At 31.0% G+C, this 14,162-nt stretch overlaps 1 protein-coding gene and 1 long non-coding RNA gene across 23 annotated transcripts; both read left to right on the plus strand.

Annotated features, from left to right (window-relative positions):
* Positions 1 to 1,674: 1,674 nt before the first annotated feature.
* Positions 1,675 to 4,873, plus strand: LOC112710624 (replication factor C subunit 1). 22 transcript variants are annotated; one of them, XM_025762918.3, is made up of 11 exons: positions 1,688 to 1,926; positions 2,188 to 2,239; positions 2,357 to 2,710; positions 2,835 to 2,903; positions 2,991 to 3,124; positions 3,217 to 3,256; positions 3,485 to 3,505; positions 3,607 to 3,731; positions 3,995 to 4,067; positions 4,175 to 4,251; positions 4,576 to 4,873. In XM_025762918.3, the coding sequence occupies exons 3-10, from the start codon at positions 2,678 to 2,680 to the stop codon at positions 4,208 to 4,210; spliced, it is 531 nt and encodes a 176-aa protein (XP_025618703.1). In that variant the 5' UTR covers positions 1,688 to 1,926; positions 2,188 to 2,239; positions 2,357 to 2,677; the 3' UTR covers positions 4,211 to 4,251; positions 4,576 to 4,873. The 22 variants fall into 22 exon arrangements, with proteins under 22 accessions (XP_025618702.1, XP_025618700.1, XP_025618714.1 ...); XM_025762916.3 differs by having other exon boundaries at positions 1,695 to 2,004; XM_025762917.3 differs by having other exon boundaries at positions 1,675 to 2,239; positions 4,511 to 4,873.
* Positions 4,874 to 5,900: 1,027 nt separating this feature from the next.
* On the plus strand, positions 5,901 to 12,177 carry LOC112710627 (uncharacterized). Its single transcript, XR_003156933.3, has 3 exons — positions 5,901 to 6,433; positions 10,143 to 10,238; positions 11,485 to 12,177. It is a non-coding gene; the product is annotated as an uncharacterized lncRNA (long non-coding RNA).
* Positions 12,178 to 14,162: the final 1,985 nt, after the last annotated feature.

Below are 14,162 nucleotides of genomic sequence, written 5' to 3' on the forward strand. Positions count from 1 at the left end.
ATAAATACTTTTATTAAGGAATAAAAGATTTGATGAATGAAATTTCTATTATATGGTTAGTGTAAATATATTAATTAATCTAAATAGTTTTTGTTTTAGAGTATGAATAGTTGTCATAAAGAATGTGAACTCTTTTGGTAATAGATGTGATGAAAAATAATTTAGTAAATAATCTATGTACATTCCTTTTATCTTTTTGTTATTTGATGTGAATTTAAGATATAAAAATTAGAAATAGATATATAAAACGTTTATTGGTATGTGATAGATTAGATGTATGCAATAATAAAATAAATAAATTTTTTATCTTTAAATAATAAATTGAACAACAAATATATTTTGTTGACTTAGAAAGGAATAATAATTCGATGGAACTAAAAATTTTTTTATATATATTTTACTTTTGGTCTATATATATGGTCCACTGTTTCAATAGAAACATGAACTAAGTGTGTATGTCGATTATGTTGAGATTTTTTTAGATTTCTTTCTTAAAAAAAAATCTAATCATACTTTAAAACTAACACAAATATAAATATTTGTCATCTTCTTTTGATAAATGTGTCAAATCTGGTGATCTTCAACTTCTTTACAACTGATAAGAACACCCTACAGGAACAAATAATATATTTATTAATACCAACATTTTTTATTATTTGTATTTATTTGATAAGAAATTTAGGGGATCACATTTTTTCTGGAGTGTATTATACTATTATATTTAACTTATGAGTAATGTTATATAACTAAAAATCATAAATAATAAATAAAAATATATACTTATTTTTATTTATAAGAGAATATAAATCATTTTTAATTAATTAACACAATTATTTTTTTATAGATATCTTTTTATTTAATTATATCAAAAATCAATTCAATTTTTACAAGAATAAAATCCTAAAAGTCTTTATCTCATTATTAGTTTATTACATCTATAATTATAAATTTTTATTTTTAATAAAAATCTTAAATCCTTATATCATTAACTCTAAAAAATATTTTCAAATCATCACAATACATTTTATAAAAAAAATTCAAAATCTCAAATTCGATTAGTCTCAGTTTAAAAATAAAAAACATAAAAAAACTACTAGTTTATGATTTGTAAATAAATAAATAAATAATAAATTATAACAAATCAATTTTAATTTGTGGATTATGAATATTATATTTTTGAAATTATGGATGTTATATATATAAAATTATGGATGTTAAATTAGAGATATTTTAATAACTTCTACTATATATAACTCATATTTTTATATACAGATTATATATTATAAAATAAAAAATAAAATATGAAATAAATTATTAAATATAATTATTAAATGATCAGAAAATCAATAAATAAACATACATATGAACACTACTAGAAAACTAGTTATTACAGATGGATATTTCCGACGGATTTTATCCCACTGAAATACAGACGGAATTTCAGAGGGATTTTTTTGTCGGAAAACAAAAAAAATAGATCAGCATAAATTACAAACGGAAAAAAGAATCCATCTATAATTCCGTCGAAAAAATTAATTTTTTTTCGCGGAATGATTACAGACGGATTTTTCGTCTGTAATTAAGCAGACAAAATACGCGTTTTATTAAATTATTACAGACGGAAAATCTGTCTGTAATTTAAAATTTCCGTCGGAAATATTAGAATAAAGATTTGAAGATCACGGTTATCTCTTCATTTCACACTACACTCTCGCGAATTCGCGATTCCTCACTCATCCCTCTGAAGTCTGAATGCTTCATCGGCGGCGCTATCAGCCGTGCACCGCCGTCTCACGGAACCTCCATTGCACTCTATTTCCATCGGCCTTGCTCGCATCACTCCCTTCCGTCGCACCCCTTCCCAGTTCTTCTTCGTCGCACCCCTTCCGTCGGCCTTGCTCGCATCGCTCCCTTTCGAACCCTAATGTGCGTTTCTCTCTTCGATCTCGCCACGTTTGCTCTTTTCCACTGTGTTTCTCTCTTCGATCTTGCCTCAGCTATGCAGTTAACCCTAATCTCCTTTCTCCTTCATCGCTGTTTTCTTTCTTTCAATACCATCGCTAACTCTAACTATATTATCCTATGTTCCATCGCTAACTATGATTCTATTTCCTATTCTATGATAAGAACTTGTAACGGTTATAGTTTTTTATTTTGTGTTCTTATAAACTTGTTCGTGAAATCAAGGTTCCTGAATGCATTGACTAGTTTCATTTTTATTGCTGAGGAAGAGGAGGAGGTATGCATCTGCATTTTCTGTTGTCATATATGTTTCATGCAAAACTGTTTGAATTTTACTTGAACAATATGTTGCCTTGTATTTAATTTCTTTTTTCGTTTTTTGGTTATTAAACAGGAAGTAGAGATAGAGTATGTGGAAGGTTATGATGAACTTGAAGAGGAAGATGACATGGAGGATTTTGTTAATTTTAGATACATTTCAATTCTATTTTTATGTATTAGTCTATTATTTTTCTTATATCATCCATTACATATTTGCATCGCGTAATCTTAACATATTTATTTATAACAAATGAAAATACTGCAACATGACAGAGTAAGAAGAGTCCTCAAGAGTTTGCAGAGCAAATTGTTGAAGAGGCACATGTATATAATGGCTTTAATCTAGTTTGTGTTGATATTTGCAGCTTCAATCTAGGCTGCTCAGAAAGGTATAATGAGTGTATGGGACAAAGCTGATATCATAAAGGTATTATGATATATAACACTTTGCAATTTGTATCTATTTTGATTTCTTTTTTCATTTTCTTTTGATTTCTTTTTTCATTTTCAATTTGTATCATATTTCGTGCTTACCTTGCAAAGGAATAAAGTGTATAGGACTCAATTGGAGGATTAGTCTTAGCATGAGTGATCCAGATCTTGTTCCACTTCTTATCCAGGTTCTTTAATCCATTTTCTTTCACTTTATTTTTATTCTTTTTAATTATATTAATTATAGACCAAGCTTAGCTGGTAAGGATGACCAGAGGGTAAAACGCATGAACCTGATTGCTTGTGCTGCTGAGTTAATTGCTGATGGGGATCTAGTGAATGTACAGATTCGAAGATATCGACAGTGGCAGCTCTCTCAAACTAGCTCTGTGGCCTCGTGTATTATTCCGTATGTAGCCTTGTGTCTGATCTGGACAAGATTTTCTTAAATCAGATGTTCTCCATCAAGTTATTCATTTTTTATCCATGTCTTTGTTTCAGTGCTTCATTGTTGCATGGGCAGAGAGAAATACTTGAACAGGTGAAAGTAGTTTGTCTTGTTCAAGCTATTGTAATTTGTCTTGCATCTCCTTATTCTTTTTGTGCTTTTTTATCACCCCAAAATAATTGGGCTCAATGTTTGGGGAAATGGCATTTATTCTCAACTCTTAATCAATTGTCCATATATTATTTTTATTCTTCTGCCTCTTATGATCAACATGAGTTGCAAGAGTTTCTTGTTTCCTCTGAGTTTTGACTTTGTTACCAGCTTCTCGGTGGAAAGTTATTGGTGAGTTACATATCTAATAGTACTAGTTATGTATGCTGGTCTCTTTCATTAAACTCATCTATTTTTCCCCCAATCCTTGTAAAACATGCTAATATATACAGGGAGAGCATAATTTTAACAGGTTTGGCGGGTGGCTTGGAAAGAACTCAATGACAGGCAAAAACCTTAGGCTTATGGAAGATCTGCATGTCCACATGCTTGCTTCACGTGAATCTAGTTCAGGAAGGTAGATATCGATTCAGTATTTATTTTGTGTTAACTTTATCCCTTATGCACATAACTCTCGGAGGTTTTCTTCTGTTGAAATGAATGCTTCTTTCAATTCTCGAGTATCTGCAGTTAGACTACGAGGATTTGTTTGGCTGTGAATTTCAATCATTCACTGAACTTAGCATTAATATTAGGCACTTCCATACAAAGTAATGTTAAGCAGACTTATGGAGTGTGTCCCATAGACTTGTTATAATAATGTTTCGTTTAACGTTGCAGGGATACTATCCGATTGGAATACCTTACCCTTCTCCTTAAACAATTAACAGAACCGCTACGATCTCTGCCCAAGGTTGGAAGCACATCTGTTCTTGTATCTTAAACATGTGAAAGATTTAGTCTATGTGCTGAATTTTAGTTGAAGGACTGAATCACATCTAATCTGTTGTAAATTATCAGGCTGAAGCTGTTGAGAAAGTTGTGGAATTTATATAGTTGGACAACATTTGCTTGTACTTTTGGTTATGCTGCTCCAGGTTATACCTTTTCCCTTATAACTTTGAAACGATAGTGATCACATCATTTTTCACTTGTTTTGTTGATTTAGTTTATATTTTATTTTTCGCTATTAAGATAATAAGATCTTTATATGGTAAATCTTTAAAATGGATTAAGCTTATGCAATATCTACTGTCTATTTTATATCAATGCTCTACACAGTGGAATAAAACTTGATTGTGCTTGTTCATATTGCATCAAATCAATAATTTTTAAATATATTGCCTTTGTCATTAGGACATTATGCGTGACTGAAACTTAATGCTCTATGATCACTGACGGAAATGCAACATCATTTTCAGCTATCAAGAAGAGGATGGAGAAGGATATTGATAAAGTTGGAAAGATTGCACATGGTGTCAAAACAAAAATAGAAGCTATAAACAGAGATGTAATGAGACAAAGATAATGACTTGATGTTTTAGTAGATTTTAGTCCTGAAATTTCAAACATGAGGAATTTTTTATATGGTCTTTTTATTTGCATAACTTAGTATAGTTGAACAATACATTGAGTTTGTGTTTTGAATTATAGTTGATGTATGGTTGTTACTTATTATTATAGTTGATGATCAATACATTTTGTTTATGTTTTGAATTATATAGACTTGCTTGTTTATAGTACTTTTTTTTAGTTTGATAATATGATGAATTTGTTTATTTTTTGAAATATTATAAATATTCGAATACAAATTAGATAAAAATTTGTATTAAATTTATATTTATATTGTATGAAAACAAGCTTATTTTGTAATTAGAAAAAAAATTCTATTTTACTTTACTGATGGATTTACAGATAGATTTTCTGTCTGTAATCAGAGTGTGAGATGATTTTCCAAAGTTTAAATTACAGACAGAAAATCTGTTGGAAAATCTGTCTGTAATTACAGACGGAAAATCCGTCTGAAAATCCGTCTGTAATTACAGACGGAAAATCTGTCTGAAAATCTGTCTATAATTACAGACGGAAAATCCGTCGGAAAGTTCGTCGCCTTTGGGAAATGGGTGGAGAATTTACAGAGGAAAAATCCATCGGTAACTAGTAAAAATCCGTCGGTAATTTTTCGACGGAAAAAAATTCGTCGGTAAATAATTTCCAACGGGGCTTTTACAGAGGGACAAAATCCGTCGGTAATTTCGTCGATAACCAAAAATCCGTCTGTAATAAAGACTAAATCTGTCTGTATTTATCCATTTTCTAGTTGTAGAATATCAACTAAAAAATATTAAAATAATTTAAAATCGTGATCTATTGACTTACATTTGAGATAATTTAAAAGATACATGTTGTAAAAGTGGATATATTAATCATAAAAATTCATTAATTATAGACATTATATGTATAAAAGTATAGATATTATTATGAATATGAAATTATGGATGTTATTTGTGTGAAATTTAAATATTATGTCTAGGGGTGTAAGATACCGAACTAGACCGAAAATTACCGCAAAACCGAACCGAATTTGCAACAACCGAATTGAAAACCGAAAAATCGGTTTTTTTGGTTTTTTTCTTTAAACCGATCGGTTCGGTTTGGTTTTCGGTTGAATTGATAAAAACCGAACCGAACCGAACCAAACCGAACGCTAGCCTATAGTAATGCTTCTTTTACCAGTTTGCCCTTTAACCTAGTAATAATTAACAAAATCCCTAACCCTATTGCCGTCACGCAGTACGCCTCCCTCCCTCAAGTCATTTGTTTTGATTGTGTTGCCCTATGCCCATCCTCCTCCTTGATCACTCAGAGAGTGAGAGCCTGAGCTCGCTGAGCCTACACCTTCTAATTCTTTGTTCCTTACTTCCTTAGCCTCCATTGTAACTAGATCGTCTTCTCTCCGCGGTTCAAGTCACTCAGTCATCATCGCACTCAAACGCACCTCGAGCAGTCGGAGCCGTCATCGTTCCTCTCAAGCACGCCATCGCAAGTCGCAACTGCAGCAGTCTTCATCGCAGGAGTAGCAGAGATAGAGATCCAAAGAGCGCCATCGTCCAGTCCTCTTTGTCGCCGAGAATCCCTCTCCATCGTCGAGCAACCGCATCATTCAGAGTCATCGTAGTAGTCCGCGACGTCGTAGCAACCGTCACCGAGCAGCCCTCTCCTCCCCGAGCAACAGCATCACGAGCCCTCTCCTGCCACTCAACACTGTCGTCTTCGGAGGTTAGTATATTCACAATTTTTTGAATAAAATTTGTTGTTGTTGCTGGTCTGTTCTTGATTAGGTTGATGAGGTTGCTTAGAGTCATCATTATATTGTGTGTTATGAGTTTTTTGAATTATTGATTTTTTACAGAGAAGAGTTAATGGTCTTAATTTTTGTTTTCAGTAAAATTTATTGTTACTGGCCCTAATTTGTTGTTGTTGCTGGTCCTAATTTCTTGTTGAATACAATTTTTTGTTGCTAGTCCTAGTTGTTTATTTGAGAATAATTTCTTGTTGGTCATAATTTTTGGTTTTGATTGCTTGTATACTGAAATTTTTTTAGTATGATTTATTGTTGTCTGAGAACAAATTTGGATTAGAGCACTGATAAGGTATTAGTTGTATTTGAATTTTTGTTTATTTATTGTATTTGCATCTAAGATTTTGGCTTGATAATTGTTAACTTGTTATGTACTGTATTATTGTTAATTTGTTGTTTGATCTTGATGTATCTTTGTTGTTTATTTATGTTTGTATATATGCAAATAGCAAGCTATGAACAATCCAATAACCCAGACTTGAAGTTGAAGCTAAAAATGTTAGACTTGACAAATGTGTTTGTTTTATGTTTAATTGTTGAAATGAGTTGAAATTGTATTGAATTTGAATGTAATGGTGTTATTTCAGTTTATTGATCATAATTAACTTTCTATTAGTTAAGATTTAAAAACCGAAAAACCGACCGAACCAAACCGTTTTTGGTTCGGTTCGGTTCGGTTCGATTGTTACACAGACAGCAAACCGATTGGTTGGTGTTCTGTATAAACCGAACAGATCGGTTCGGTTGATTTTTGGTTCAAAACCGAACCGAACCGAACCGATAACACCCCTCATTATGTCTGTAAAATTATGGATGTTAATTTAAAGATATTTTTACAAATTTTACTGTAGAACTCATATTTTTATATATCGATAGTTATAAAAAAATAAAAATATATATAAAAAATTACTAAACAAGTTTTTAAATAAAATTTTTAACTTATCATATTAGAATCAATAAGGATTGAACAATTAAAAATATGAAAAAAAATTTGAGGGCAATGCTTATACCAAAAAAATATATATATTAAATCGTAAATAAGAATTAAACATTTACAAAACAGATATGAGGAGTAATTTTTCTATAAAAATAGCATATGACCTTCAGGAATTTAAATGTTGCAAGACAAATTGTCTATCACAAAGTTGCATATGATTTTTAGAAATACAAATTTTATATTTTGATAAAATGATCTTATTTATAGAATATGTATTGATTGCTAATAAATTGATACATTATATACTACTAATATCTACTTCTAATAGAATCAAATATTTTAATATTAAATGTAATTATTAAAATCAATTCTAATATAAAATATCAAAAGAGGTGTAAGAGAGTGGAAACTAAATATAGTTAATTACATTAACTAATGTAAAAAAAGAAATGTTTTGGCTTCTTTTGATTCTCTAAATTTTGGTTCCAAACTTTTCCTTTAACTTATTTACAACTACTCATTTAATTTCAATTTATAATATTAGTGATTGTGAATCTTTTTAAAATACGAATTAAATATTTTTGAAAAATATAGAATAAGATTTTATCATACATCAAACTTACACATTTCTCTATCTTTAAAAAGGTGTAAGGTTTATTTTTATGTGAAATTTACATTTCATACAATAATAAATAAATGTGTATCTACTTAAGTGTACAAAATATCTTTTAGGAAATAGAAATTATCACTCTTATTTTGATGGTGCTATTTTTTTTAAATAATTCATGTAAATTTACAATGCAAAATGATCATGTGTGGAGTGATATCTTAAAAAATAAAAGTGGGAATATAATTTTTCTATTTTTAAAAGTTTGCTTAATAATAATAGTTAATATAAAATATTTTACTAAAAATATAAGTATTTTAATTTTTTATCTATTAAATAGACGTAAAAGAACAACACACTTTTACTTATTTTATGTAACAAATGTTATATATACATAAAAAATTAGTCACCAAATAAATTTATATAAATAACTGATTTAGTAACTAATTATTTGTGTATATCTAATTTAGTTGTTTATGTAATACCTTAAAACACTCTTACCTATCTCCTATTATTCATAAAAAAAGTTAAAGAAAAATTAGTTGAGAGAAAGTTAATATAATGGGTTAATAGTCAAATTAGACATGTGAGGTATTATATATAAAAAAATTAATATAATTAAAAAAATAACTAAATTAATATAAATTTTTATAAACATATTTATTTGATGTTCAATTAGACATGTCATGTATTATATATATTGTTGATTAATGTAAGACTTTAAATTTTTATAAAATTTTATTATAAGTTAATTTTAATTTATTTATTTATTAAAGACTTTAATTTCAAAAATTAATTTATTAAAGACAATTAAAATAAGTTTTGATAAATTTAGTTTAAAATAAATTAAGGTTTTATCTGATTTTACAAATTATTGTGTATTTTTTTATTTATAATTTAAAGTTTTAAAAATTTAAAAATAAAAAAGTTTTGACTCTTTAGATTAGAATTTTTATCTAATTTTATAATTATCAAATTATTTTCTATATTTAAATTATAAAGTTTAGTAGTTGTAAAATAATAAAAATTTTATATGATTTGATTTAAATAATTGAGGTTTTATAATTTTATGCTTTAAGTTTTATGAATAAAAAAAATTAATTATATTATCTTATATTTTAAAGTAAAGTATTTGATTAAAAGCCAATTAGTAAATTGATACAACAATTAATATTTTTAAAGTAGTTTTAAAGGATTAAATTAGATTTCAAATCAATACAATATACGCTAATTTGATTAAAATTTACTAATCCCTAATTAACTCAAATATCCCCAACTTAAACCCTAACCTAATCTAGCCACTGCCTCACCGCCACTCCCTAACCCAGCCCCGTCCCTCCAGAAAGAAAGAAACAAAAGGGAGAAAGAATAGGGAAAAATGGAAAAAGAAAAGAGAAGTGAGGGGGAACGGAGAAGAAGCAGAGGGAAGAGAGGAAGGAGTCGGCCATCGTAGAGCCTACTGCCCCCATCATCATCGCCGTCTAGCCTCGTAGGAGAGTGGGGCATCGTTATCAAGCATGATGGGGAGGGAGAGAGAGGGAGCTCGCGAAGGATCTGCCGTTGTCGAAGCTGGGTCCGTCGCTGCCGTTGGAACCGCGTCACCATCGAACCTGGCGCTGTCACCGAGAGGAAGCCTGTCGCCGTCGCCATTCGTGCCCTCATCACTGCCAAATCCGTTGACACTGCTAATGCCGAATAGAGAGAGAGAGAGAGAGATAGAGAGAGAGAGAGAGAGAAAGAGAGAGACGCGCAAGTTGAAGGAAGAGGAGGAGTATCGCCGCCATTTGTGCTTCGCTGTTGCCGCCACTGCTGTTGGAAGCTGCACCGCTGTGGTTGCCAAAAACTACAGCCAAAGCCTCTGCCTTCTTGGGTTTTGATTATCGCGAGTTACTTTGCTGTTAGTAAAGGTCCCTGGAGCTATTGTCGCTTCCTTGCCTCATTTTTCTTTAGCTGCAATAAGTTATTCTAGCCTTGATATCCTTACCGCTATTATTCTGCTATAGATTATTGAGAATTTTGTGATGTCAATATTTTAGGATCGAGTATTGCTTGGTTGAAATAAAAGTCATTTTTGTTGTTACAGAAGTAAACAGAGCTGTGGATGCAGTTGCCACTGAGTGCGGGTCGAGAGAAAAGGGTTTCCTTGACGCGTTTGGTTTATGGGTTTCGATTATTCAAGGTAGGAGAGCTATTCTTAAACTTATTTTACTTTCGAGAGTTGTTACAAGTTGATATTAATATGAAAAGTATATTTTTGTGATTTTGTAAGTCTTATTGACTGAATTGAGTTACTCTGGATGATTGTGATTATTTTTCTGGTGAAATTATTGACTGTTTGAAAAGGTTGAATATTTTGGATTATTGATTTTGTTAAATTGGCAGTTGTTGAATTGATTTTCTTTAGGTTTGGTAATATGTTGTTATTGAAAATGAGTTGATTTTAGAAAAGATTTAATATTAGAATTGGTTTGAAACGGAAGAGATTTAATATTGAAATTTGGTTTGATAATGAATCTGATTTGATTTTGGAGTTTGATTTGAAACAAATGTGAAAAAGGATTTGATATTTGGAAATGGTCTGATTATGAAAATGATTTGCTATTTGGAAATGATTGAGAAGGGTTTAAGGAATGTTTGGTTGGGACCCTTGAAGGGTGAGAAAAGTCCGAGTTTTAGAAGAGATGCTGTCGAAATTTTTATAAAAATTGGAGGCTTCGTTTGAAGTTTAGAAAAGAATGAATTGATGATGATAATCACATTGATAAGTAAAGAATTAAAAAGTATATGTGACTTATAAAATTGAGACAAATTTTTTACCCTTTGTACGTAAGATGTGACCAGACACTTTAACTCCCTGAGTTCTCCTATGGGCATATATGTATATATAAATTTAAGCTTGGGGTAGTTTTTCCATGAATAAATTTGAGCTTGGGATTTTGTCTTTCCTATGGATGAGCTTGGAATTTTTTCCATAGTTATTTTTTAGCTTAGGGATGCACGTACAGAGGGAGTGTCCACAATTAGCTACCAGGACATGTCGGGCGGGATATGTAACAAACAGATGATATCATCAGTCATAGGACAGGCATGCATCATATGCATTTGTATGTTTTTCTTGGGTGTGCATCGTTTTAGTTTGCCTATTTGTTTAACTATGCTTATCTGCTTTTTACTATATTAGCTGTATTTGCATTCTATCTGTGTTTTCTTTGTTTGTTTTGTATATGTGTGTAACTGAAATATCCCTCATGCTGGTGGTGGTAAAGTCGATGGTTGTTTTCTTGATGTGATAATTGATGCGTGAGCATCTTTTCTATCTTTTGTTAGTGAATTTGCATCTAAATTGTTGAGTTTAATAAAGAATTAATTATCTTTTAGCCAATATGGATGCTACTTTGAGTCTTTTACAATTTTGTTTATTTTAGGTAGCATTCGTCGGAATTTGATGGAGTTTCTCCAGCACAAGAATCAAAGGAGATGGCAGCGAGGAACGACGCATACGCGTGACTGACGCGTACGCGTGATTTGGAGCTTTCCACGGCGATGCATGCGCGGGACTGACGCGTACGCGTGATTTGAAGATTTGCTCAGCGACGCGTGCGCGTGACCGACGTGTGCGAGTGACCGACGCGTGCGCGTGACCGACGCGTCCGCGTGACTTGCGAAGAAGACCATCGACGCGTACACGTGACTGATGCGTACGCGTGACATGCGCCACGTGCAGAAAATGCAGAAACTGCTGGGGGTGATTTCTGGGCCCCATTTTAGCACCCAAGTTAGGTGTGGATCCAGTGAAACCAAGTGGTTCCCACGTTACAAGATGCGGAGTAGTTAATTAATTCTGATTTAAATTCAAATTTGAATTTGAAAATATGAAAAGATATTATCTTAATTTTAGATATTAGATTTTAAATTAATTATGATTAGTTATAAAAAGGAGAGACTTCTCTTCTATACGTTCCATTAGGGGGATTCCATTAGAGAATTCTATACAAATTTACATTCCACATTTCATGAGCAACTAATCCTTCATTGTTAAGGTTAGGAGCTCTGTCTATTTGTATGGATTGATTTTATTGCTTTTTCTATTTTAATTTATGCATGGATTTATAATTTAAGAATTGTTTTCGCTCTTTATTTTGTGAATTTGGGTGGAACGAAAGTATGACCCTCTTTCTACTTGAGTTCTTGTAAAACTTGGAAAAGCTCTTTACTTGAACAACAGCTTGAAAACATTTTCTCCTAAATTTTAATTATTTGGATTTAACGGGATACGTGACATATAATCCCCTTATTTTTGGGTAATTAGAATTTTTGTGGCATATAAACTGGAATTTGAACTTCACCTTCTAATTGGAATTAACTGACCAAGAAATTGGCAGTTAATGAATTTTAGAGGAGACTAGAAAGGTCTAAGGAATTAGGAACTAGTCACATATAGTTTGCCATAAATTAAATCCTACATAATTAAATTAGTTAGTAAGAAAAGTTAATCCGAAAAAATAGATAACTCTGAAACCTTAACTATCTTTTCCATATTTTATTCCCAATTTATTCACTTATTCACCTGTCTCTTCAAACTCTTCTTTACTCTTTAATGCTTTTTGAACATCTAAATACTATTTTCTGCTTGTCTAACTAAGCCTATCAAACAATCATTGTTGCTTGATCCATCAATTCTCGTGGAATCGACCCTTACTCACGTAAGGTATTACTTGGTACGACTCGGTGCACATGCCAGTTAGTCTGTGGGTTGTAAAATACCGTATCAAATTTTTGACGCCATTGTCGGGGATTGACTGTGATTGACAACTAATAGTTGTTTGATTTCTTAGATTATGTATTTTAATTTTAATTTTATTTAAATATTATTTTATTATTTTTCAAAAAAAAATTAAAAATTTTCCTTATTTTCTTCCTTTTCGTTCATAACCCCCCCCCTCCTTTGTCTTCGTTTGGTTTGATTTTATTATTTTCTTTCTTGCTTTCCGTGCATTCCTTTTCTTTTCTTTTTATTAATTTTTAATTTTTATTTTCTTGTTTTCAAAACTTTCGTTCATTCTTCATTTATTATTTTTTTAACTTTATTTTCTTTTATTTTCATTTTATTTCTTTTCATTAATTTTTATCTTTTTATATTTTTTTAGTTTTATTTTATTTTTTTCTTTAAAAAAATTTAATAATAATTTAATACTAATAATTTTTTTTTATTTTTGAAATTAAGTTTGGTGTTTCCTAGTTAGTTTTATTTTAATTTTTCTTATTTTAATTTTTAGAATTCTGTTCTTTCTTCTTTACTTTTCTGTTTGCCACATGGTGCGTTTAATTCTGTTTGGTGTTTTGTGCTAAGGAAAAATAACGGAGAGAGATCATATGGGTTACTACTCACATCCGAGTAGTGATTCATATTATTGTGGATGGGAGAACTACCCAATTTTGGTTGGAAAAGTCAAAATCAAAGAAACTTCAGTACTCCATGTTCCAACTATCAAGAACCACCATCTCCATATCCATACTAAGAACCACCATCTCTCTATCCATATCAAGAACCATCATCTTTCTACCCATATCAAGAGCCACCATCTCCCTATTCATACCAAGAGCCATCCTCTTTTTACACTTATCAAGAACCATCATCTCCTTCTTATTCATATCAAGAGCCATCATTACCTTATTCATCTCAAATACCATCAGATCTTGAGCTTCTCATGAAAGAATTCTTACATGATATAAAGACAAGTGTCAAAAATGTAGAGAAACATGTGCAGTAAATTATCAAGTCACAGGAAGAGGAGCAAGCAAATTCCTTTCCAAGAGATATAATGCAAGATCCTATGGAAGAAAGTGAGGAAACCAATCAAAGGAGTTTATACTCCAGTGAATTAGAGAATTTTCTACCCTCACATATGGAAAAAGAGGAAGATGCACAACCTCTCATGTCCTTGGTAAGCAATAAAAAAGAGATTGAATTAGAAGAAAGCTACCAAGAGGAAGAGGTTGAAATTGAGGAAACTTGCAAAGAGGTAGAAGAATTCAAAGAAGAACACAAGGGAGTGGAGCTTGCAAGACCTCTGCCAAAGCCATCACCATCCAATACAACATT

Source organism: Arachis hypogaea, chromosome 9 (assembly GCF_003086295.3).
Source record: "Arachis hypogaea cultivar Tifrunner chromosome 9, arahy.Tifrunner.gnm2.J5K5, whole genome shotgun sequence".
In the NCBI taxonomy this organism is placed as follows: Eukaryota; Viridiplantae; Streptophyta; class Magnoliopsida; order Fabales; family Fabaceae; genus Arachis; species Arachis hypogaea.

Coding starts and splice junctions, on each gene's coding strand:
- LOC112710624 (XM_025762917.3), top strand. CDS start 2,678: ATGAGTGTATGGGACAAAGCTGATATCATAAAG. Junction 2,904..2,990: donor TTGTTCCACTTCTTATCCAG/GTTCTTTAATCC, acceptor AAGGATGACCAG/AGGGTAAAACGCATGAACCT. Junction 3,506..3,606: donor TTCTCGGTGGAAAGTTATTG/GTGAGTTACATA, acceptor TAATATATACAG/GGAGAGCATAATTTTAACAG.